The 23,672-nt window shown below is 47.0% G+C and overlaps 1 protein-coding gene across 2 annotated transcripts in view; it reads right to left on the bottom strand.

Moving 5' to 3' along the window:
• UACA (uveal autoantigen with coiled-coil domains and ankyrin repeats) overlaps window positions 1-23,672 on the bottom strand; it is an 87,157-nt gene that overhangs the window by 37,335 nt on the left and 26,150 nt on the right. Inside the window, exon 1 of one of the 2 annotated variants that reach the window (XM_084782531.1) lies at window positions 934-1,212. The exons of the other annotated variant lie outside the window; for it this stretch is intronic. Within the exon in view, the coding sequence (XP_084638657.1) occupies window positions 934-951 (18 nt within the window). The 5' untranslated portion in view covers window positions 952-1,212. Of the gene's footprint in view, window positions 1-933; window positions 1,213-23,672 lie in introns of those variants that run through there. 2 annotated transcript variants of the gene reach the window in all.

Raw genomic sequence — 23,672 nt, 5'->3', positions numbered from 1 at the left:
AGAAGAAGAAGAAGAAGAAGAAGAAGAAGAAGAAAGCACCAACATCCTAAGGTTCTATAGCAAATTCTACCAACTCACGAAGAACTTAAAAGAGAAAATACAAAAATTGAGTATGAAGACAGATGTAAAAATTCAGTTTCTAACTCACTCCTGAGATTTATTTTAATAACTCTGGTTTGAACACCCACAGACTTCAGAAATGACAAACTGGGGTTAAATTTAGTTCTTAGTCCGCCTTACTCTAACTTTAAAAGTCTGACCTGCCGACATGGAGCAATGCCTGCCTCCTGACTCAAAACCCAACCACAGTTTACTTTCATTTTAGAGGCAAAACAGCCCAGCATGGCTGAGGGGCTCGCAGCCAGCTGTAGTGGCTGTGGGTTTAGTGGGAAGCTGTCAAATGCCCTGCTCCCTGCACAAACACCTGCCCCAAACTGATTAGTTTATTCAGTTGCCATGATCCCCAGGATACTTACTGGGTAGGAAAAGGCTCTGCATAGCTCACAAACCACTGTAAACCCCAAAGAAAGACTTCAAAAACCAAGCGGGGGGGGGGAAAAAAAGGAGAGGAGAAGAAATCCATGTGATTAAAGTCTCATATGATTAATTTTAAGTTCGATTTCATTAAGCACCAGTTCTGGCCCAGAGTCAGTTAACAGTCCTACTGCCCTGTCACTAACATTCTATCCTGTGCTTCCCCCCCCTTTCTTTTCTTTCATTATTTTATTTCATCACTTACAGCTTGATGTCCCCTCCCTCTCCTCCCAGTCCCACCCTCACAAGGCCAGAAAAACAAAAGCTTTTGTCAGCTGCCTTAATCACTGTGGAAAACCAGAAGAAGATCATCAGCACAGAGACCGTCAATAATAAAACAGGGCACTTTAAAACACACGGGAAGCCTGTGTGCAGGTCGCTGTTCCACAAGATACCTACTCTGTGCCAACACTTCATGGTCAGGCTTCTGATCCGTGTGGCAGCAGTGAACGATCCTGCCTTGAGTCACAAATCTCTGTGGATTCCTAGCAAGGCACTCAGCCCTCACATGCTAGGCTGCACAAAGCTTGGATCTCCGACATAATTTCTACATCTTCTGGATCGTGAAAAGCTGAAAAAGCAGAAAATCTCTCCTCCTCCTTGCTGCCTGTCACTGGATGCAGAGCAGCCCAGGTCAGGTATGTAGCTTCTCCTCTTCCTCTTCCTCTTCCTCCTCTTCCTCCTCTTCCTCCTCCTCCTCTCCTCCTCCTCCTCTTCCTCCTCTTCCTCCTCCTCTTCTCTTCCTCCTCCTCCTCTTCTCCTCTTCCTCCTCCTCTTCCTCCTCCTCCTCTTCTCCTCCTCTCCTCCTCCTCCTCTTCCTCCTCTTCCTCCTCCTCTTCTCTTCCTCCTCCTCCTCTTCTCCTCTTCCTCCTCCTCTTCCTCCTCCTCCTCTTCTCCTCCTCCTCCTCCTCCTCCTCTTCTCCTCCTTCCTACTTTCTTGCAAGTGGCTGCCTTTCAAAGTTGTCCCCGTTCAGGGACTCCCCTGGCAGTCACCTCAAATTCTGGACACAGCCGTGCACAAGCCTGGCCACCTCCGTAGCGACCAGTAAACAGTGTGTGGCCTGCATCACATTAGGGCAGTTCTATTTTAGATTCCATAGAACCTGACAGCTGAGTGACAGCGACGGGCTGAGAACTTGTTGTCAATGCATGCCTTCCCTCTGAGTAACTAAACTCGGGTCTCCTGAGGAAATGACTCAAGCGCATTGTGAAACACGCTGACCACGTCAGTTCAGTCAGTGCAAGTGTGTGATGAAGCGACCAGGAGGCGCACAGACAAATCTGGTTGTTCAACACAACAGTATTTAAAGTTGGTTTCAATCTTAGGGCCATCGATCATGGAATTAGACTAGCCAGGACAAACAGCATATAAAATTCTATTTAAAGCAAATGTGTCATGTTTTCATTTAAGGAAACTCTGTCTCTCTCTCTGTCTCTCTGTCTCTCTCTGTGTCTCTGTCTCTGTCTCTCTCTCGCTCTCAACCTTGAATGTTAGTACCCCCAGGAGGATAGTTCTGCCTTCAACCAGGTTTCAGCTTACAACTGCTGCCGGTCTGTCTCCTCATATGTCAAACAAGAAGGGACGAGGTCACTGCCACGACAGCATTTTAATTTAAAAATTTAAATTTAACACTCAGTTCTCTGCATTTCCAAGCTTAATGCCCTGCCTGTGAGATCAGCTTTCAGTGGAAAGTCAAATGATCTGGATTCATGAATAAGAGCAAAACACAGTAAAATAAACTGATTAAAACTAAAGGAAGCAAATCTGTCCCAAAGCCAAGCTTCGTTATAAACATAGCTATGTGAGGATAAGGTGACAACCCCTCAGCAATCCCTGCAATACCAAGATTCTCCGCATTGCCTAGGCTGCTCCCTCCTGCAGGCCAGGGTGTATGTGTGTTTGTGTGTGTATCTGTCTGTCTGTCTGTCTGTCTGTCTGTTTACTGTGTTCTACATACCACAATATCATGAGAATAATTTATAGATACTCTAAAAAGACATATTCAGGAAACCTGTTTTGTGGAAATGTGAGACATTCCCCAAGGCTTAGAGGAAGGAGGTGACTGTCCCACCATAGATCACGCTGCCTGTTGAAAATGCAGCATGAACTCCAATGAGGAGTCAGCTCCCTCCGGTTGCAATGTAAACCATGAGGCCCGTATTCTAATTATAAAGCATATATAGTCACACACCCTGATGAATTCTTTTGGAAACAATGGGGTGTTTTCCTCTCAGACCACATGAGATACGAAGGGGGTCACTTGGCCCCAGAGACTCTGCCCAGCCTATTCACTCTTCTTCAGGGAAGATCTGGGCTAAAACTCAGGCCCTGGCCTTTTGGATAAGAAAGCAAGTGTATTCTTTCTAGAAATAGTCCAGCAAAGGCAGAGAAAATTTAAAAAGGGGGAGGCTGGAAAGAGTCTCCAAAGTCAGCAGGGGGAGGAGCAGAGGGGTGTACCTGTGATCCCAGCACTCAGGGAGGCAGAGGCAGAGGCAGGCCGATCTCTGTGAGTTCGAGGCCAACCTGGTCTACAAAGTGAGTCCAGCCAGGACAGCCAAGGCTACACAGAGAAACCATGTCTTGAAAAATTGAGAGAGAGAGAGTGGGGCAGGGAGGGAGGGAGAGGGAGAGAGAGAGAGAGAGAGAGAGAGAGAGAGAGAGAGAGAGAGAGAGAGAGAGAGAGAGAGAGTCCAAAGTCACAAAAGGGGCTCTAGGCTCAGGAGATGGGCTGTGTGCCTTCATTCAGATGACTGCCTCAGATGCCACCATCCAGCCCTATTGACACCCACACCACCTCTGTCCTTGTAGCCTACATCCACCCGTGCCTTCATGAGCCCCTCCAACTCTATGACACAGCAGGGGTCTCTGTTCTATCTTGAAGCCATGAAACTGATCAGGGCCTGAAGAATTGCAGTCCCTGAGTCCTCCCCCACTACCCACCCACCACACCCACAACGCTCCCTGTTAACTGGGCAGGGTCTGTGCTGCCCTGAGAAACAGTGGGAAGCTGTGGGTGGCTCAGCTAGTTGGGAGTGGGTCCACAGAGCTTCCAGTTGAAAGAGGATTCTCCTGGCCTTCCCCTCCTGGGCCACGCACCTTGGGTGTACCTTTTCTTCTGGCTTGGCAGAACTCGCTGGGCCCCTCAGAAACCTATCAGCTGAAGTCTGGACCTTTGGGCTTGAACAAAGCTGAGCTCGCTCCCCACCTGCTGTGTGCACCAGGAGAGCGGTTTATACCCGGAGCCTCCTGCCCCTCGACTACAAAGCAAAGAGAAACACCAGAGAAGCCATCTGCAAAATAGATAAGTAAATTAAATAAAATAAAATAAATCAAAGACTGGGTGCATCTGAAAAGCTTGGTGGTGGGGCAGGCAGATGGTAGTGTCCAAAGTGGAAGGGACTGGTCAGTTATGAGTACTCCTCGCCAGGGACACTAACACAAGAAAATGAACAAAGAGGGAAAAATAAAAGAAAAACAAAATCAAGTGCCTCCGCCTTCTCTCCTATGTCACTTCAGGGTGGTTTATCTTCTTTGGTTTGTTCTGTTCTTTTGAGACACACAGCCCAGGCTGGCTGGGATTCTATATAGCCCAGGATGACGTTAAACGTCTGCCCTTCCTGCCTCCACGTCCCTAGTACCAGGAGAACAGGTGTGTGCTGCCATGCCCAGTGTGTGGAGTACAGGTGTGTGCTGCCATGCCCAGTGTGTGGAGTACAGGTGTGTGCTGCCATGCCCAGTGTGTGGAGGACAGGTGTGTGCTGCCATGCCCAGTGTGTGGAGTACAGGTGTGTGCTGCCATGCCCAGTGTGTGGAGTACAGGTGGGTGCTGCCATGCCCAGTGTGTGGAGGACAGGTGTGTGCTGCCATGCCCAGTGTGTGGAATACTGGGAGTCTAACTGGGGGGCAGGGGGGAGGGCTGCTGCATGCTAGGCAAACACTGCCAGCTGAGCCCTTAGAGTATCTTTATATGGGTATTGGACACAGAATCTTCAATCTTCACTCAGTCAGTGTCTCTGGGCCAGGATCCTTAGGACCTGGCACCACACAAAGGTAACCTCCCACACTTACATCTTCTGGTGGCCAAGCACACCACCGCCTTTAAAGTAGTCTAAGCAAAAACTTAAAAATAAAAACCTAGCCAAATCTTTTTTTTTTTATTTAATTGTATTAAGCTAATAATTTACAAGAATTAGAGGGGGAGAGGAATATAATAAACCATAGATGCATCGTGGGGTGTTGCAATGTGATTGGGGGGGGCAGAAGGCTTCTCTTTGTTTTGTAATTGAGGGACCTGAGGCTCAGTTATAAACTATTCCCCAGGGCACACAGAAATAGAAATTTGAAGGAGGAGGAGGAGAAGGAGGAGAAGAAGAAGAGGAAGAGGAGGAAGAAGATCAGCACAGGGAAGATCATGGTTTCTTAAAATACAAGAAAAAGGGCTGGAGAGACGGCTCAGGTTAAGAGCACTTGTTGCTCTTCCAGAGGATCTGAGGTTCAATTCCCAGCACTCATGCGGCAGCTCACAACTGTAGCTCCAGTTCTAGGTGATCTGACGCCCTCTTCTGGCCATCAGGGGCACTGTACACACATAGTGCACATACATATAGGCAGGCAAAACACTCATATACATAAAACAAGATAAATCTAAAAAAAAATACAGCAAGCAAAATGAAAGTGGATAGATTAAAAGCACACTGGAATCTTAACAGCTGAACACACAGACAGTAAATGGTAGTCCCTGTGCAAACACACTCTTTTAGGAATGTGACTACTGACTAGACACTGGAGGACACTAAGCAATTACAAAAAAATGGAGGGTGCTGGTGTGGTAATATTGCTGTATAATTGTTAAGCCCCATTTTTTAAAAAAACTATACATTATGTCATGTTCAGATACAATAAGATGTCTATTACATGCTTTGAACACAGCCAGAATGATCAGGGTGAAGCATGTTCAGCAGCACATTTGAAAGTTGAAGAGCTATGGTGAAGTACTGACATATCCCATCTCTGGAATGCAAGGAGGGCGAGTGATGTGAAAATAAGGCAGTGCCACACAGCAAGTGAATGGACAGACAATTGCATCTCAACTATTACAGAGGACCTATTCAGGCTGGTGTGACGGCTCAGCAGGTAGAGTTCAATGCCAGGACCCACACGGTGGAGGAGAGAACAGATTCCTGCAAGTTGTCCTCTGACCTCCACATGTGCACTGTGCATGCACACACACAATAAAAATCTGCCTTTATGAGGCAGATAATTTACAGGCATTCTGCCTTCTCACTCGGCGGCTTGCTTCCTGTACTGGACAGAGGGCTTACACTGGAGAGGACTCTTGGCTAGTTTTTGCTTTGGTATCATATGTGGGAAAGTCTCTCCTGCATTTCTCCTGGTTTTACAGTAATAAGGCCTGTGTCTATATCTGTAAGCATGTGAATGCGGCTGGATGGGGGGGGTTGTTGTTTTTCCAACTGAGTGTAGTGTAAGAGTCTAGCCTCGTTCTTTTGTGGGTAGGTAATCAGTTTGTTGAGACATTATCTTATTAGAATAACTAGTATCAAAAGAGAAAAGAGGAGGTTAGGGAGCATGGGCCTCTCCACGCTGGGCATCCATTCAAAAGAAACCCCATGCCCATGGCAGCATCCCTCCCAACACCCAGGGGCAGAAGCTGCGGACGTCCTTGATGAGTGACCCAATGGAATAGTATGCAGTTCTTAACAATGAAGGCAATCACGTCCCATGGGAACACTGTGCTGAGTGAAATGAGTCAGCCTCCTCTTCTCTCTCTGCCTCTCTCCTCCCTGTTTCCCTCCCTCTCTCTTTCCTCCTCCCTCCCCCACCTCTCTCTGTCTCTGTCTCTCTATCTCCATCTCTGTCTCTCTCTTCACACACACACACACACACACACACACACACACACACACACACAGTTGTTGTATAAGGCCACCTTCATAGTAATAAAGTAGTTAAATTCATAGAAACAAACTAACAAGGAAAAAAAAAACCAAATGGTGATTTTCAGATGTCAGGTAGAGGTGGGGGAGGGAGTGCCTGATGAAAAGGGTGAGTTTCTGCTTCAGTCCCGCAGGCTGAGAGCAGAGCAGGCTGCTGGACACGACACCTCTAACACGGAACTGCACGGAGCTGCACTCTTAATGATGATAGGACTCTATGCTACAGTTTGTAGTGGAATGATTTTACATTATGTTATGATTTGGGGCCCAGCAATAACTCAAAAATAAATATGATATCTTAGATACAATTAACATGATTGATATAAACAAATATAACTTTTTAAAACAAGGCTGGTGAGCGTGTCTTCCAGCTGACCGTAGCTGTAAAAGCTCTGCCCAGGCTCACTGCTGAGTGTGATCTGAGCTGGCCTCTCCACCTTGAACACTGCATACAGGGCTCACGCCTGCTTCATCTCTGGATAGCAGGGAAGCGCTATAAAGCATCACTAACAGCAGAAGCATCCCCCATGGCCTCCTCTGCGGGAGCTCCTGCCTCCAGGTGCCTAGCTAGAGTTCCTTCCCTGACTTCCTTCAGTGATGGACTGTGACAAGGAAGTATATGCTGAAATAAATCCTTTCTTCCCCAAGTCACTTTGTTTGTGGTCTTTATCACAGTAACAGTAACCCTGAGACACCCCTAAAATCAAGTAGCCCATCTTTATTGAGAAACATCAGTGTTTACCATAGAGTATAACAAATATATTTCTTTTTAAGTTGTAGGTGTATGTGTATGCACATATGTGTTTATGTGTGTTTGCACATGTGCACTGTGTCTGGGAGCTGGAGGACAGCCTCTGGTGTCATCCTCAGGAACACCACCCACCTCTTAGACTGGCTGGCCAGTGAACCCCAAGGCCCCTCCTCTCTGACTGTCCATTGTTGGGGTAACAGGCCCATGCCACATCACCCAGCATTTCCTCATGGGCACTGGGGGGCTAAACTCAGGTCTTTGTACTTGTAAAGTAAGAGCTTGAATCATCCCCAGCAAATCCAGTTCCCCAGTTAGTTACTGTGCTGCTTTGCAAAGGAGATGATCAACTCCAAATGCAGCTATCCAAAACACCTACGGTAAACTCAAATTACAGTTCACTCTAAAGACTAAAGACACTGTTCTAACACAAAACCACACGTTCACTGGGTGGGTCTAACTGGGCAATTCTGTCCTCCAAGGCTCCGGCATTTGAAGACTTGGTCCCCATTTGGTAGCAATATTTAGGGAGATTATGGATCATTTATAGATCCTTGCTGGAGGCAGCAAGCCACTGGGGGCAGGCTTTTAGAGTGTATAGTCCAGCCCACTTCCAATTCACACTGCTTTTAGAGTGTATAGTCTGGCCCACTTCCAGTTCACACTGCTTTTAGAGTGTATGACCCTGCCCCCACTTGCAGTTCACACTGCTTTTAGAGTGTATAGCCCTGCCCCACTACCAGTTCACACTGCTTTTAGAGTGTGTAGCCTCACCCCACATCCAGTTCACACTCTCGGCTTTCTAAGTGTAGCTGGATTGGGAATGCAATCTCTCAGCTTCCTGCTCCAGCCACCTGCTGCCAAGCTTCCCCTGCCATTACTCTCCCTCTGGAGCTGTAAGACCAATAACTCTTCCTTGGATAAGTGACTCTGGGTCCTGGTGTTTTCATCACAGCAACAGAAAAGCAACTAATACAAGCACTAAGCCAACACAAAGTATCTCCCAGGTCTTAACACGGATACCTCACTCATACTAAGTGCAAATTTACAACTTTTTCAGAAATAATGTAAAATTTAAACATTTTTAAAGCAATGTATATTTGGCCAGATGTGGGGATGTACACCTTTAATCCCAGTACTAAGAGGCAGAGGCAGGCAGATCTTTGTGAGTTCAAAGCCAGCCTGGTCTATATAGTGCATTCCAGCACAATCAGAGCTACACAAAGAAACCCTGTCTCAAAAACAAAGCAGCAATAAAAGAAATGCATGTTCAGTACAGAAAACCCTCAATTATATCCATGTTTACAAACGAAAACCCATAATCTCCCTGTTACGGTTTGGTTCTCAAATGTCCCCAAAAGCTCGTGAGTTGAGGGCTTGGGCCCCAGCACAGTCCTTGGTGTGGGACCTTGGAGAGGTGACTGATTTGATTTGTCCATTAATGCACACATACTGGGCTATCTGAGGGCAGTGAGCACCGCAGGCAGGGGGAGTGAAGGAAATGGATCACTGAGGGTGGCCCCTTTAAAGGTCCTCACTATCTTCATCCTCTTCCTCATCTCCCAGGGCCCTCTCATCCTGAAAATAATGAGGGGTGCACCCCCTGCTCACCCCTGCCCATATGATACCTGCTATGCTAAAAGGGATGGGGCCAACCATAACACGGAACTCTTTTTTTTTTTTCTTTTGGTTTTTCGAGACAGAGTTTCTCTGTGAGGCCTTGGCTGTCCTGGACTCACTTTATAGACCAGGCTGGCCTCAAACTCACAGTGACCTGCCTGCCTCTGCCTCCTGAGTGCTGGGATTAAAGGCGTGCACCACCACCACCACCACCCCTAACCCGCCCCCCCCGGTAGCATGAAACTCTTAAGTATGAGCCAAGCGCCTAAGTTAATTGTCTCAGCCTGTAGGAGCTGGTACTGTCTCAAGGTACTCAGTTGTCAGACTGAGTTAAATTACACAATGCACAATTGAGAGTTGCTAGAAATTTCTTTGGCATGTGGGGAGTGTCCCCTCCTTCCCCTCCCACCCCCAATCCCCAGCCGGCCTCCAGGTATCTGTCTGGTCATAGAATGTTTATAAGTTGACAGCCTCAGGTTGTTTTGTCACCGTCAACGAGAACTAAATAGCATAGCCACCATCAGAAATGACCATTATTAAACATTTCATCTGTATCTTTGCTTAAAGACAAATCTGGAGGGGTTTTTTTTGTTGTTGTTGTTGTTTTTGTTTTGTTTTTTAATCTGTGTGATTAGGATAGAAATTCCTGAGGAAAAAAAGCTCTAGACGTAAAGAAATAGGAGGATTTTAACATACAGGCAAATTGGGGCCAGTGAGGGGCTGAGCTGGTGAAAAGTCTTTCTGCCAGGGCCAAGAATAGCCTTGCTCCCCAGTATCTGCGTGGGATTAGGAGAGAGCTGACTTGGCCAAGCTGTCCTCTCGGCCCCATTCCCACGTATGCCATGGCTTTCTCATGCACACTCTCGGATCCCTTTCCTTCTAACACTTGGATAGAAGCCACGGCCCTCACTTTAAGGCCACTCTATGGGAGCAGCAAAGCAAAGCTGACCTCCTCCACTACTCTCAACTTCCCCACAGAACACTTCAATGCCCAAATGCATGGGAGTTTGCCACGTGCCAAGCAGGTGACACCTGGGTGTCCTGTAGCTAATCCTTTGGAGGTAGCTCTGGCTCTCAGGGGTTAAGAACCCATCGGCCCCCACCTCCCAGATGCTGCGGTTTAAGCAGGTGTAACTGTTCATGCTCAATTTGGTCTTCAGTGTGACTGGTGATTTGTCAATGACAGGGACTAAGTTCTTCTGGAAGGACTGGGTTAGTTATCTGTAGAGCCGCATGTTAGGAGGTGTGGGTGGTCGTGCCCTCGCACTTGCTCTCTCCTCCTCTTTTGCCTTAGGATGCCCTCACCATCTTGACTCCACGCTCATGAAGTCCCCAGCCTCTGGCACTGAGTCAAAGCACCACTGTGTCTCGGGTACTCTTCTCCAGCCACAGAAAAAAACAGACTACGACAGATGCCAACTGCCATCCCAATGGCCTGTGTTCCTGGCAGGCTGGCTACAAGTCATGGTCTCCACAGTCTCTTCCTCCACTTGGTCAGTCAGCCAGAGCAGCCAGCAAAGTGGCTGCCCTTTGGACACACTGACTCGTTCATTTGAACGGGAATGGCCAGAGGTTCAGATGGATGGTCAGAGTAAAGAGATGCGCAGGGTGGGCTCATCTCCTGGGGTGTACAGGAAGCGCTCCCAGCCCTGTCCAGCTTCTATGGAGACTGTCAACACATCTTCTGGCCCTGGGTCCTCCCTGCAGGATTCCCTCTGTTCTGAGGCAGCCATGGGTAGCTACAGAACACGTAGAAACCTTTAGCACTTCTTGACCAGTATTCTTTCTACTAGCTAGGCTATTTCCACTTCCCTGAGCAAACGAGGCGGGGTGGGGTCGGGGGGAATCTTGATGTAGAAATGCAAATATCTCATATAAATTTAAACCTCATATGGACACACGCCTTCGATCCCAGCACTCAGGAGGCAAAGGCAGACAGATCTTCGTGAATTTGAGGCCAGCCTGGTCTACATAGTGAGTTCCAGGCTAGCCAGGGCAACATAGTGAGAACCTGTCTCAAATAAATAAACAAACATACTGAATTCAGATGTGATGTCTTTCACAGCAAAATAAAGGGGGGGGGAATGGTGTGTGTGTGTGTGTGTGTGTGTGTGTGTGTAAGTGAACCTTTCTGAAATACATACTGTATGAAGGGATGGCCCTGGGAACGCTAAGCCCAAATCTCCCTCCAATTTGAAGGAGATGCTCTAATGGAGAAAAACAAAGGGTAAACCAGGAGAGTGAGGAACTATGCAGCAAGCACAGGGAACTAAGGGGAAGAGCTGGGTGGGACGGCTGGGTACTCAGCAAAGGCTGCTCTGAGGCCAGGCCTTTGGAGCGTGAGCTGTGAGTGATGAGAAGCAGCCTCGTGGGTTTGCATTGCAGACAGGGCACCACTGCTGGTGGAGCCTGGTATATTCCAAAGGAAGCTGACGGTGTCCCAGGGGAGACACATGATGGAGGGGCAGGCAGGCACCCAGGCCCAAAGTGTGCACTCCCCAGCTTTAGCATTAACATTTTCCTAGAGGAACTTCTGCAGAGACTAAGGGACTCCCTTCACGACATTCTTTGGGCATGTCAGAACTGTCTTCAAACGCTTCATCCTGGAGCTGAGGAGGAAGCTCAGGGGATACACTGAGGGCACAGAGCGTGGGTTTGAATCCCCAGCACCATATAAAAGACAGGTGTGGCCTCACATACCTGTAACCTTAACACTGTGGGGTGTGGACAGACAGAGCACAAAGGCTCACTATTGCTACCCTAGCTCCAGGTTCAATGCATACATTACACACACACATACACCACACATACATGCACTACCCACACACATACACCACACACACACACACACCTACAACACATACACATATACATGTACCACACACACATACACATGCACCACACACACAGGCACATATACCACAAACATGCATGTATACCACACACATTCACCAAACACATTCACAAGCACCACACACACAAACATATGCATCACACGTACCTGCAACTATACCATATACACATGCACCACACACACATATATATACACACATGTGTATGCATATACCATAACATAAGCACATATACACATACCCACACCAAAGCTTCTTTCCTATCCTGGCATACTATGTTTTCACTTTCAATTTTTTTATATTGAATAATAACCACTTGAAATGTTTACACTAGATGTCATAATCTACCTCACCTACATCAAACCTAAAAACACAAACAAAATGTTCAACTACACTAAAAAAAGAAAAAAATACAACAGTAGCATCTTACAATCTCAAGGTAAAACCTTTCAGGGGGTGGGGGGGCACTATAGAGACAAGTAAATAAAATCCTCTCCAGTGGAAAATATATGAAGATGCTAAATAACACGTAAGTTTAGACAGACTCTGTCTAATTGAAGGCAGGCTCCACCGCTTCTCAGAAGCAAGCAGCCAAGAGCAGGGCTCACGGGTGTGGACATTCCTCATGGATTAGGCTGCACAGCAAGACTTGCTCTACAGCCCACAGGGCTGGTGGTTAGAAATATTTCCTGGGTTCCATTCAGGCCAGAGGTCATTTGGCCCCCCTCTTATATAACAGCAAATTAGAGCTGACATGACAGAAGAGGAGAAAGAGTGAGCTAAGAAAACAAACACTGTACAGGCAGCATCTGTCTCAGCCCGGGACTCTCCGCTAGGATTGTTTCCTTGTTCCTGCTTGCCCACCTGATGCCCTGTACCTCACTTACCTATCCTGCCACCCTACACCCAGCAGGATGCCATCAGGACTCATTGGAGCAACAGAGGGAAGGGCAGGGTTGTTCCTGCTTATCTTTTTTCTGACCAAGGCACTAAGATTTCACCCACTTTACCGACTTCCTCTACTTACTGTCAAGGCAGGGCTGGGGACATGCGCAGTGGGGAAATGGCTTGCACACAATCACCAGGATCTCAGTTCAGATCCAGCATCCACTTAAGACACCAGGAAGGCAGCACCCCCGTCCTCCAAGTGGTGGAGAAGCAAAGACAGGATCCCTTGGACTTCACAGCCAGTCAGCCAAACCAGAGAGCTGCAGCTTCAGTGAGAGGCCCTGCCTCAAAAAGTGGGGTGCAGGGGGTTTCTACTGCTGTGACAAAACACCGTGACCGAAAGCAACTTGGGGAGAAAGGGTTTATTCAACATACGGTTTCACATCACAGTCCATCACTGAGGAAAACCAATACAGGAACTCACGCAGGGCAAGAAGTTGGAGGCGAGAACTGATGCGGACGCCATGGAGGAGTGCTGTTTGTTGGATTGCTCCTTTGGTGGCTTGCTCAGCCTACTTTCAAATAGCAACCAGGACCATCCCAGGGATAGCACCACCCACTGTGGGTTAGGCCCTCCCACCATCAATAATCAATCAAGACAATAACCTACAGATTGCCTGCAGGCCAATTATTATAGAAGTATTTTCTCAATGGTGGGTCCCTCATCTCTGATAAGCTGAAATAAAAATCAGCAGCACAGAGAGCAACTGAGGAAAATATTTGACATCAACCTCTGGCCTCCACACACATAAGCATAAAGGCACAGGCATGTGCGCATGCCCATGTACCTGTGCACCAACCCACACTTGCACATGGACAAAAGAAATAAAGATGCAGGCAAAAATGATGATTTAAATAACAAGCCTGACCTCTCCAGGATCTCAAGTGGCCATGAAATCTGAAAGAAAATGCTTTAAAGAACTAGAATCTAGAGAAAGCAGCACTGCGCCAGAGCCTCCGGCCTCCCAGCTCGACTCTATTCTAGGCTGCTGCTTAAATACCAGACTGTCCGCCCCTCCCTGAGGCAGGCCTGTGCTCCTTTATTAGCACTGTCTGGGTCTTCAAAAGAGCTTATTTAAAAAAATAGAGAGCAGCCAGGTTGGTATGCAGGTCTGTAATTACACCTCGTAGGAGGCTGAGCCAGGAGGAACACAGTTCAAGGCCAGCGTAGGCTACAGGAGGAAATTAAGGACAGCTAGGACAATGAAAAGTAGAAAGAGGGCTGCAGACATAGCTTAGAGGCAGAACACTTAATTAGGGTGTCTGAGGCCCTTGGTTCAAAACAAAGAAACAAGAGAGGAGACCAATCAAGACTGGAAGGTGCCAGTGTTAGTTAGGGTACGAGTGCTGTGATAAAACACCATGACCAGAACAACAAGGGGGGGTTGTTATTCCTCTAAACTACTACATCACTATTCATCGTCAAAGGAAGTCAGAACAGGAACTGAAACAGGGCAGGAACCTGGAGGCAGGAGCTGATGCAGAGGCCATGGCGGGGTGCTGCCTTAGAGAACCCAGGACCACCACCACAAAGGGCTGGGCCCTCCTCCATCAATCACCAAAGAAGGAAATGTCCTACAGGCTTCTCACAGCCCATCTTCTGGAGGCATTTTCTCAGCTGATGCTCTCTCTCTTCTGGTGGCTCTAGCTTGTGCGGACTAACTAAATTAGCTAGCACAGTACCTCTCCAATTCAAATAAGTGGCTTTGGGGTTGTTTATGGGTTTTGTTGTTGCTGTTACTTTGTTACTTATTCCACCTCTCGGAACCCCACTTCCCACTCCCAAATTCCAAGGTAAATTCTCTCATGCATCTTAAACAGAACATACTATAGTACACAGGACAGAGGTCCTGGGCTTGTCAGATTTTGTTCAGTGTCCCTTTTAACACATATAGCAACTGATAATTAAAAAAACAAATTGCTTAATATTTTGAGAAAATGTATTCAAATTAGAATCTTTAAAATGCCTTAAAAAACTTATGATAAGTTTTTGTTTGTTTGTTTGTTTGTTTGTTTTTAATATATAGAAGTAAAAATCAAGGAGTTTTTTCTTTTTTTTTTTTTCTTTTCTTTTTTTGTGGGGGTTGAATACTGGTTTTGTTTGGTTCTGTTGTTTTAAGACAGGGTTTCTCTGTAGCCCTTGCTGCCTTGGAACTTCAGGCTAGTCTCAAATTCACAGAGCTCCCCTGCCTCTGCCTCCTGAGTGCTGGAATAAAGGTATGCAAACACCACCACTGCCCGGCTAGAAGGGGCTTTTAAAACCTTCTGCCCTTTCACACACCAGACAACAAAAAGATATGGAATGTTATAACAAATATTTTTGCCAGTGTCAAATACTAGCCACTTTTAGGAAGCACCAAGTGAAAGGCAAAACAAACACTAGCTAAAGAGTCTCAAACTGGGTCACAGTAAAAACAAACAAACAAACAAAATAGCTATTGCAATGTCTAATTCTTCCATATGCTGCTTTTTGGTACAGTTTGCAAAGAAGCAACAATGAAATACAAATACACTACCAAGAAGTCAAAAGACTGTTCAAGAATCAAGTAGAGGAGCTGGAGAGATGGATGAGCATCCTGACCTGCTCTTGCAGAGGACCCAAGTTCAGTCTCCAGGATGCAAGACAGGCAGCTCACAACAGCCTGAAAATGCAGCTACAAAGGAGCTGATGCCCTTTTCTGGACTCCATGGGCACTGCGCTGACATGCACATACCCACATTCAATACACACACACACACACACACACACACACACACACACAAATATAATTAAAACTAAACTCTTCTTAAAAAGAATGAAGCTGAAAGTAAGCCTTGTAATTCCAGCCAATATATATTTTTAAATGAAAACATTAAAAGTATCACAGAAGCCGGGTGTGGTGGCACATGCATTTAATCCCAGCACTCAGGAGGCAAAGCAGGTAGATCACTGTGAGTTCGAGGCCAGACTGGTCTACAAAGCAAGTCTAGGATAGCCAAGGCTACACAGAGAAACCTTGTCTCAAAAAAAAAAAAAAAAAAAAAAGTATCACAGGAAAAGAGATAGTTGTAAGAAAGTGGTTTCTTCTCACACATCGAGTCAATAATATTTCTACCCAAATGTTTGGTTCTTTCTGCGTAGCTGTTTTACAGAGGATTTGTCCTGGGAGTCTTAGCATACGCCTCACATACTTAGACGTATGTGACCAGGGCTAGAAAGACAGCTTAATCAGTAAAGGGTGTGCTGTGCAGTGAGCTCAGATCCTTAGCACCCATCTTAAAAAAACAAAGCCAGGTGCTATGTCTGTAATCCCAGTGCTGTGGAGGCAGAGGCGGAGTAGTGGGGTGAGGGCAGGGGGCAAGCAGCCCAGATAATTGGCATACAATAGACTCAGCAAGAGACAGTTTCAAACACCGAAATAAAACAAGGCAGAGAAGTGCCTGAGGACAGTACCTTGACTCCCACCTCTGACTTCCACATGTATGTGCACCTCCACACACAGATATGCATGAGCACATACACATATTCATAAGAAACACATATAAGAAAATTAAAGTGTATGGCCTGCTGTCATGTTTACATCTATCTTAAAAATACAGCGTTTCTAACAGCTTGCTTCTTCAAAGTTGTCTGAGAAGAACTTCTAGGTGCAAATATAACTGCTAAACTTTGAGACAAGCCTCTTAGCTTGGGTTCAACTGCTTTCTTTTCTCCCTAGTAAATGAGATATAAGGAAGCCAAGTCGTTTACAGTGGTGGATGGTGACACACAATTGCTTCCTTCCCCTCTAGTAAGCTAATCCCTGGGAAGAGTGACTTTCCCGCTCCTCCCATCAGAGCCTGGCATACATCTCCTTGCCCACTGAGTGTGAGCTGCACTGGGAACTTGTTTTACTTGACCAACGGAATGCAGCAGAAATGACCTGTGGGACTCTAACGTGAGGCCTCAAGGGACGTGCGGCCACCACCATGGCTGTCTTACACTATCACTGGCTCACTGGACAAGGCGGACCCCTGAGAATAAGAGATGATGAAAGAAAAGAAGCCATGCAGCCGCCACCCAGCCATGCAGCTACCCAGCCATGCAGCTACCCAGCCACGCAGCCGCCACCCAGCCATGCAGCCACCACCCAGCCATGCAGCCACCACCCAGCCATGCAGCCATCACCCAGCCATGCAGCCACCCAGCCATGCAGCCACCACCCAGCCATGCAGCCACCACCCAGCCATGCAGCCACCACCCAGCCATGCAGCCATCACCCAGCCATGCAGCCACCCAGCCATGCAGCCACCACCCAGCCATGCAGCCACTCAGCCATGCAGCCACCACCCAGCCATGCAGCTACCCAGCCACGCAGCCGCCACCCAGCCATGCAGCCACCACCCAGCCATGCAGCCACCACCCAGCCATGCAGCCACCACCCAGCCATGCAGCCACCCAGCCATGCAGCCGCCACCCAGCCATGCAGCCACCCAGCCAAGAAAGTACTTTGAAGTGTCAGAAATATCAGTGCCACCATGTTTGCTGGTTTAGTCCCCATGGTCCCACTGCACTACTGTCACCATGAGAGTGGCCTGGACCAGCACAACATGCACAGAACAGAGTCCAGACTAAGAAATGGCCTACAGACCAGTTACATCTAAAGTATTGTTTACTTCAGGGGAAGGCAGAAGAGGGTGACGGAGTTACAGGCGAGGATGAGCATCACAGCACGGATGCTGGGCACACTGACTGAGGCTGTTACGCTAGTGTTTGCTCTTAACCACTAAGCCATCTCTCCAGCCCCACCCCCAACTTAAAAGAAGAAAACAGACACACCTCAATAGTTATTTGTAATAATATAGTGTGCTGATAAACTCGTATAGAAAAAGCACTTCTTCCTCTTTCCCCAAAGGCGCACAGGCAATTCTCCCCTGCTCTGTGACAATCCTCCACCGCCTGGCAAATTCCTTGGTGTAACGTTTTAAGCTTCACAGATACAGTCTCTGCTGCAGCTTCTCTACTCGGCCATTAAAAATAAAAACAGCCCCAGACAGCGTGTGCAGCATGTCCCCCGTAGTCTAGGCTACTGGAACACTTGGCTCCCAGTGATGCTCTTTCTGGGGGGGGGGGGTTAGGTGGTGCAGCGTTGCTAGAGGAGGACCACACTGGAGGTGGACTTGAGATGAAAAGCCTCAGGCCAGTTCTGCTTTGTGCTGCAGTTCCCCATGTAAGCGCTCAGCTGCCTGCTCCTGTCACCATACCTGCTGCTTCCTGTCATCCCTCTGTCCTCCCACAATGGACACTTGTCCTTCTGGAACCATAAGACCAAATAACTTTTTTCTTCTGTAGGCTTCCTTGGCCATGGTGTTTTAACACAGTAACTAACACAGTATATCACTTCCTGGGCTCCACTAACAGGTTATATTACAGGCAGTGGGTTATAGTTTGCATGCCTGTTTTAGGTACCCAACACACTGTCTTCCGCCAACCACACCTAGTTTGTTAGCCTGGATCAAATCAATCCATGTGTGAACTCTCCACGAGGATCTGTTATCGATCAAGTAACACAAACCCAAAACTGAGGCCAAATCCGACCTATAGATCAAATTGAAACTTCTGAACTGATGTTGCTCCAATATTCTCCAGCAAGAAGCAGCCCGAGAAAGCTGCCCAAGCCTTACTTCACTTCCCAGTCAGAAAGGATATGTCCCCCAATCCTCTGTCCAATGTGGACAAGGATGATAACCCTAAATAAAAGACCTCACAGAACCATACTGTGAATGACCTAGGGGCACTGCCAGGACACGGAAAACAGCATCATGACCTGTGCCCAGCAGACTTTCAGAGCTGCAGGGACCTGGGCTGCCATGTGCTGTCCAATTCCTCTTTGTTTACAGGAACATTTACAGTGTGGTGGCCATCCCACCCCTGCCCCACCAAGGCATATCAGAGCAGATAGGGAACAGATTATACCTGGCCTTCTCATTCCATGTTTTCTGGCTCCAGAAAAAAATCTAAATCTATCTACATAAGAGATATCTTGTAAAGAGTTTTCAATTTGTGCAGCTGTGCACATATATCTGTGTATGAGTGGCTATGTGGATGCATGTGCAGTACCCACAGAGGCCACAAGAGGGGGTCTAATACTAAGGATTCAGAATTTGAGGAGCTTGTGAGTCATCCAACATAGATGGCAGGAACCAAAAAGAGCAGCACGTGCTTCATCTCTCAACATCAATGTGTAAAATGTTAATGAAGGTTAAATGTCAAGATAGCCGCCCCCAAAAAAAAACAAAATAAAAAACAAACAAAAAAGATCCCAGTGACTGAAAATCTTGGAGGGCTTCCTGCAGGAAGAAATAGATGTATTTTGGGTTGGGTTTTTTGTTTGTTTGTTTGTTTTGTTTTTCAAGACAGGGTCTCTCTGTGTAGTATTTTTTTTGGTTTTCAAGAAAGGGTTTCTCTGTGTAGTCTTGAGTATCTTGGACTTGCTTTGTAGACGAGGCTGGCTTTGAACTCAGAGATCAAATTGCCTCTGCCTCCATGAGTGCTGGGATTAAAGGTGTGTGTGCACCACCACACCTGGCTTGAATAGATGTATTTTGAATGCAGAGAGGAAGAACGTTGGATCTGTGGTCCAGAGGAGAGCTTAGGAACTACTCTGCACTGCTGACCCCATCCCTGGCAGAGCATGCACACCCTGCTTTGATGTCTAACCTCAAAGCTCCCTGCCCTCAGCTTTCTCCACACCCATCAGGAGCTGGGGGAAGGATGCCAAGTTCCAGCCGGCCCAGGGTTCTGCACGAACTATGTAAATGGAAGGTCGTCTTAGGGGAAACTTCTTCAGTTGGAGGTCAATCTTAGTCAGGGTTCTCTTACCATGAAGAGATGGCCCTGATCACAGCAAGTCTCATAAAATACAACAGTTAATTGGGCCTGGCTTACAGTTTCAAAGGTTTAGTCCTTTATTATCATGGTGGGATGCACGGTGGCATGCAGGCAGACACAGTGCCGGAGAAGTTGAGAGTTCTGCATCCAGACCCACAGGCAGCAAGAAGAGAGAAACTCTGGGCCTGGCTTGGGCCCTCGACAACTCAAAGCTCATCGCCAGTGCTGCAATTCCTCCCATATGAGGCCACATCTCCTAAACCTTTCAAATAGTGCCACTCCCTAAAGCTTTAAAATGTATGAGCCTGTGGGAGCCATTCTTATTGGAACACCACAGGGTCTTAGCAACTCTGTAAGACAGCCAAAGCCAGAATATGGTGACAGCCCTCCAGGATTTGGGGGTTATACTACAGCAAAGTTGATTAGCACAGAAATAGATAAACTACAGAGAAACTGGGTAAATGCAGGTTCTTCAAAGGGTAAATCAGTTCAACTGGTTGCTGAAGTGAGGCCCTGGCCAAAATTAACCCAAGCTGGAGCAGATGGCTGGTGTCAGTCATCAAGGATGGAAGGTGGGAGACAGATCTCTGGGAATGTCTTTGGGGAGCGTCCTAATTATACTAGTTGAGGTGGAAAGACTTGCCCACTGTGGGTGGCACCATTCCCCTGGGCAGAGGGCCCTAGCCTGTGTAAGAATGGAGACAGCAGGCTGAGCACTCACATGCAGGAATTCGTCACACACTTTTGACTGTGGATGTAACATAACTAGCTGCTTCCAGGCTTCATGCCTTGACCTCCCCACCATGAAGGGCAGTATCCTTCAACTGTAAGTGACAATAAATCTCCTCTCCCTTATGTTGCTTTAGTCACTTGCACGGTATCACAGCAGCAGCACCTCGCATGGTTCCTAATGATAACCAAGCCAGTTTTATTAGTGCCTTCACTCTGCACTGGAAAGAATCCAGCAGCGGCTCAGTGACTGTCAGCATTGCACAGCTGCCAAATGCCAGTTAAAACTTTGACCCAAGGCTAGCCCCAAGCTCATTTTTTCCTTTGTCATTCAGTAAAAAAAAAAAAAGGTAAAGATTAACTAATTGGTCCATAAATGTGGCTAACAGGGGAATAGAGAGATGGTTCAGGATAAAGCTTTTGCACACAAGCATAAGAACCCAGTCAGGTAGGTGTGGCGGCCTACCTCAAGACTGTAGATCCCCAGGCAAGCTGGCTAGCCAGGCTAGCTGATGGCAAAGCTCTGGCAGAAGACCTTGCCTCAGCATATGAAGAGGGACTGGGGAAGTCAACCGTTAGCCTCTCCTCACACACATGTGCACACATACATGTGCACACACACACACACACACACACACACACACACACACACACACACAAGTAGTTACTTGTGTTTACAGCATTTATCAAATCTAATAATAACAGATATGGGAGGAGGTGTGTACCTAAAGTCAGCCCTATGGCTGACTTCTGCTGGGTAAACATATTACTCATCACAGGTTGTTTTTTTACACTCTGTTCTTACTGATGCACAAGAATCTAAAATAGTATATACCTTTGCCCTCTACTCAGCCAGTCTGAAGTTTATGCCACAGATATCCAGGCTCTGCAGATCCACGTAAGTGATGCCCTCAGTGTAACTTTTCAAAATGAAAAAGAAAAAAAAACCCATTTTTGAGGCAAATTAATGATGAATCAAAATAATGGGTGATGCATTTGGGGCATTTTAAGTACTCCATAAATCATCTGGAAGCCTTGAGCTCCCTTTCCAAACGTCATGTAAGGTAATTTTGTTATGTAACAGTACGTTCACAGTAGGAATAAAGAATAAGGAATAAGATGGTGAAAGACAAGAAAAGGAGAAAGGAAAATTGCCATGAAAATCATAATATTAGGGGCTGGAGAGATGATGGCTCAGCAGTTAAGACTGTGTAAGCTGTTGCTGAGGATCTGAGTTCGATTCCCAGCACCCACATCAAGAAGCTCCCAACTGCCCACAGCTCCAGAGTGATCTGATGACTCTGGCCTCTGTGGGCACTGCACTCACATGCACATCCCCACATTTGGACGCATATATATAATTACAAATAAATCATTTTTTAAGATCATATTAATGCTATATTTTTGTTACTGATCTTCCAGACTTTTCAATACCTCGATACACATTAAGCCTTTAACTCAAAATGTGACCATAGTATGTACACATTTCACCTAATTATTCTTAATATGACTTCAACAGAAGTGCTGATAGATACTACCTACTTGGAAACTGCCAGTTTTTATTAAAATAACAATCTCTCTGGCTCCCTCTAGTGGCCTCTAAAGGGCATCTGGGTGAATAACTTGGTCAGGCCTTGTGAAACAGACATTTTTTGAGTGAACATCCTTTATTTTCCAAGACAAATTGGGCAGCATAGGTAGCTGGATGGAGCTCTCCGCTCAGACACTCATTGTTGGCCTTGGTCTAATCACTTAATGCTCTGGGCAGCAGCTCCCCGGCTGTTAGATGACGCTAACACCAGATGCCTCCCTCATTAGACGAACCGGAGTCAATGTATTGGTACTTTATTGATGCTCCAAAGTAATACAGAAGAAATGCAGGCTTGATGGAAGCGGGGACCACTACCAACATCCCGAGACGCTTGTTAGACAGCACAAAGGATTACGGCCCTGATCCCAATAAATGAACTTGAGTGTAATTTCGCTGACCTCACAACCTTTCAATGACCTCCTACCATTCTCAAAACCAAAACCCTCCACATGGCCTCGGTGGCTCTTCACAGTCTGGTCCTCCTGACCTCTGAACTGCGAGCTCAAAGATGGGTGTCCTTCAGCCCTGCAATCTCTCTCTCTCTCTCGCTCTCTCTCGCTCTCTTTTTTAACATTTGCATTAGTTGTGCATGCGTGCACCCCGGCAGCACCACCGTCCTTCTCTCACACAGTGACGTTTTTAAAGTATGGAACTCCCCACAGAGTTCCTAAGAACGGAGCCCGCTTCCCGTTGGCAGCACAGCTCTAACTTGGTGCTGATGCCTCAACTTAGCCTTTTCAGTGACATTTTCCCTGACTTTGCAGACCAGGCCAGGCCTCCCTCCCTGCTACACGGTGTGGGGAGCATCTCTCGGAGCAGCTTGTCCCACGGAGCTGTAGCCTTATATTTAGTTGAGCAGCACTGTGACTCGGTCCTCCACGTTTGTCTGTCTATGGGAAACATGCTCTGCTCCCCACCCTTGGCCCCCGAACCTAGCACTTGTCAACCTATGTAGGAACGTAAATACTTGTTGAATCACTGGATGAGCTAAAATCCACAAGTACTGAAGTCAGAGAATTCTTGCTAAGCCTGACTCTGTCAGGGGAGCCTTATACCATTGCAGGTGTTATGAGCACACACTCTCTAACAGCAGTGGACTATCTTTCTGATGTACTTCTTATCATAAATACTCAGTTGAGAACAGTGGTTGGTAGCTGTGCTGGGGGGCTCCCCCTGAGATTCTACTCTTCTGCAGGGAGTCAGCAGTGGTACAGATGCCAAGCTGAAGAGTCTGCCTCGGAGCTTCATGGAAGGTGTGTGGCCTGCACTAATTCAAACCGAGCGCACACCCAGGGCAGCCTCAAATGTGATTCTTATTCCGTTACCATTTTCTCCTTGTAGCAAGCCATCCCAAGCAGAGAGTGGAGGGGTGGCCTCAAACAACTCTCCTTCTATTTGTTTGAACAGTGACTCCTGAGGAAGGGAGATGGCTCAGTGGATAAAGCACTTGCTATGCAAGCATGAAGACCAGAGTTCGATTCCCCAGAACCCAAGTAAAATGGCAGAGAGGAATGGCTTGTAATCCCTGCACTCAAGAGACAAAAGTGAGGTACTGCCTCAGGACCTGCTGACTGAGGTTAGTAACTTCCAGGTTCATGGACAAACCCTGACTCTGTAAACAAAGGGGAGGGTGGCCAAAGGATATGCCCCTGTCACGCTTGGTCCTCCAGATGCACACAAATGCATGCACACCCAACACTCATGTACCCAGGCATCTGCACTCATATCATCCCACATACGCACGCAAAAAAAAAAAAATGTGTTTGAGAAAGGAGACCCAAATTCCTCAATTTAAAAAAGCCTCGAGGGGACTTTAGCAAATTTAATGGCTTCAAAATAGTAATT

Source organism: Acomys minous (assembly GCF_964271855.1).
Source record: "Acomys minous genome assembly, chromosome: 5".
NCBI lineage: Eukaryota > Metazoa > Chordata > Mammalia > Rodentia > Muridae > Acomys > Acomys minous.
This window is presented reverse-complemented; position numbering and strand designations above follow the sequence as displayed.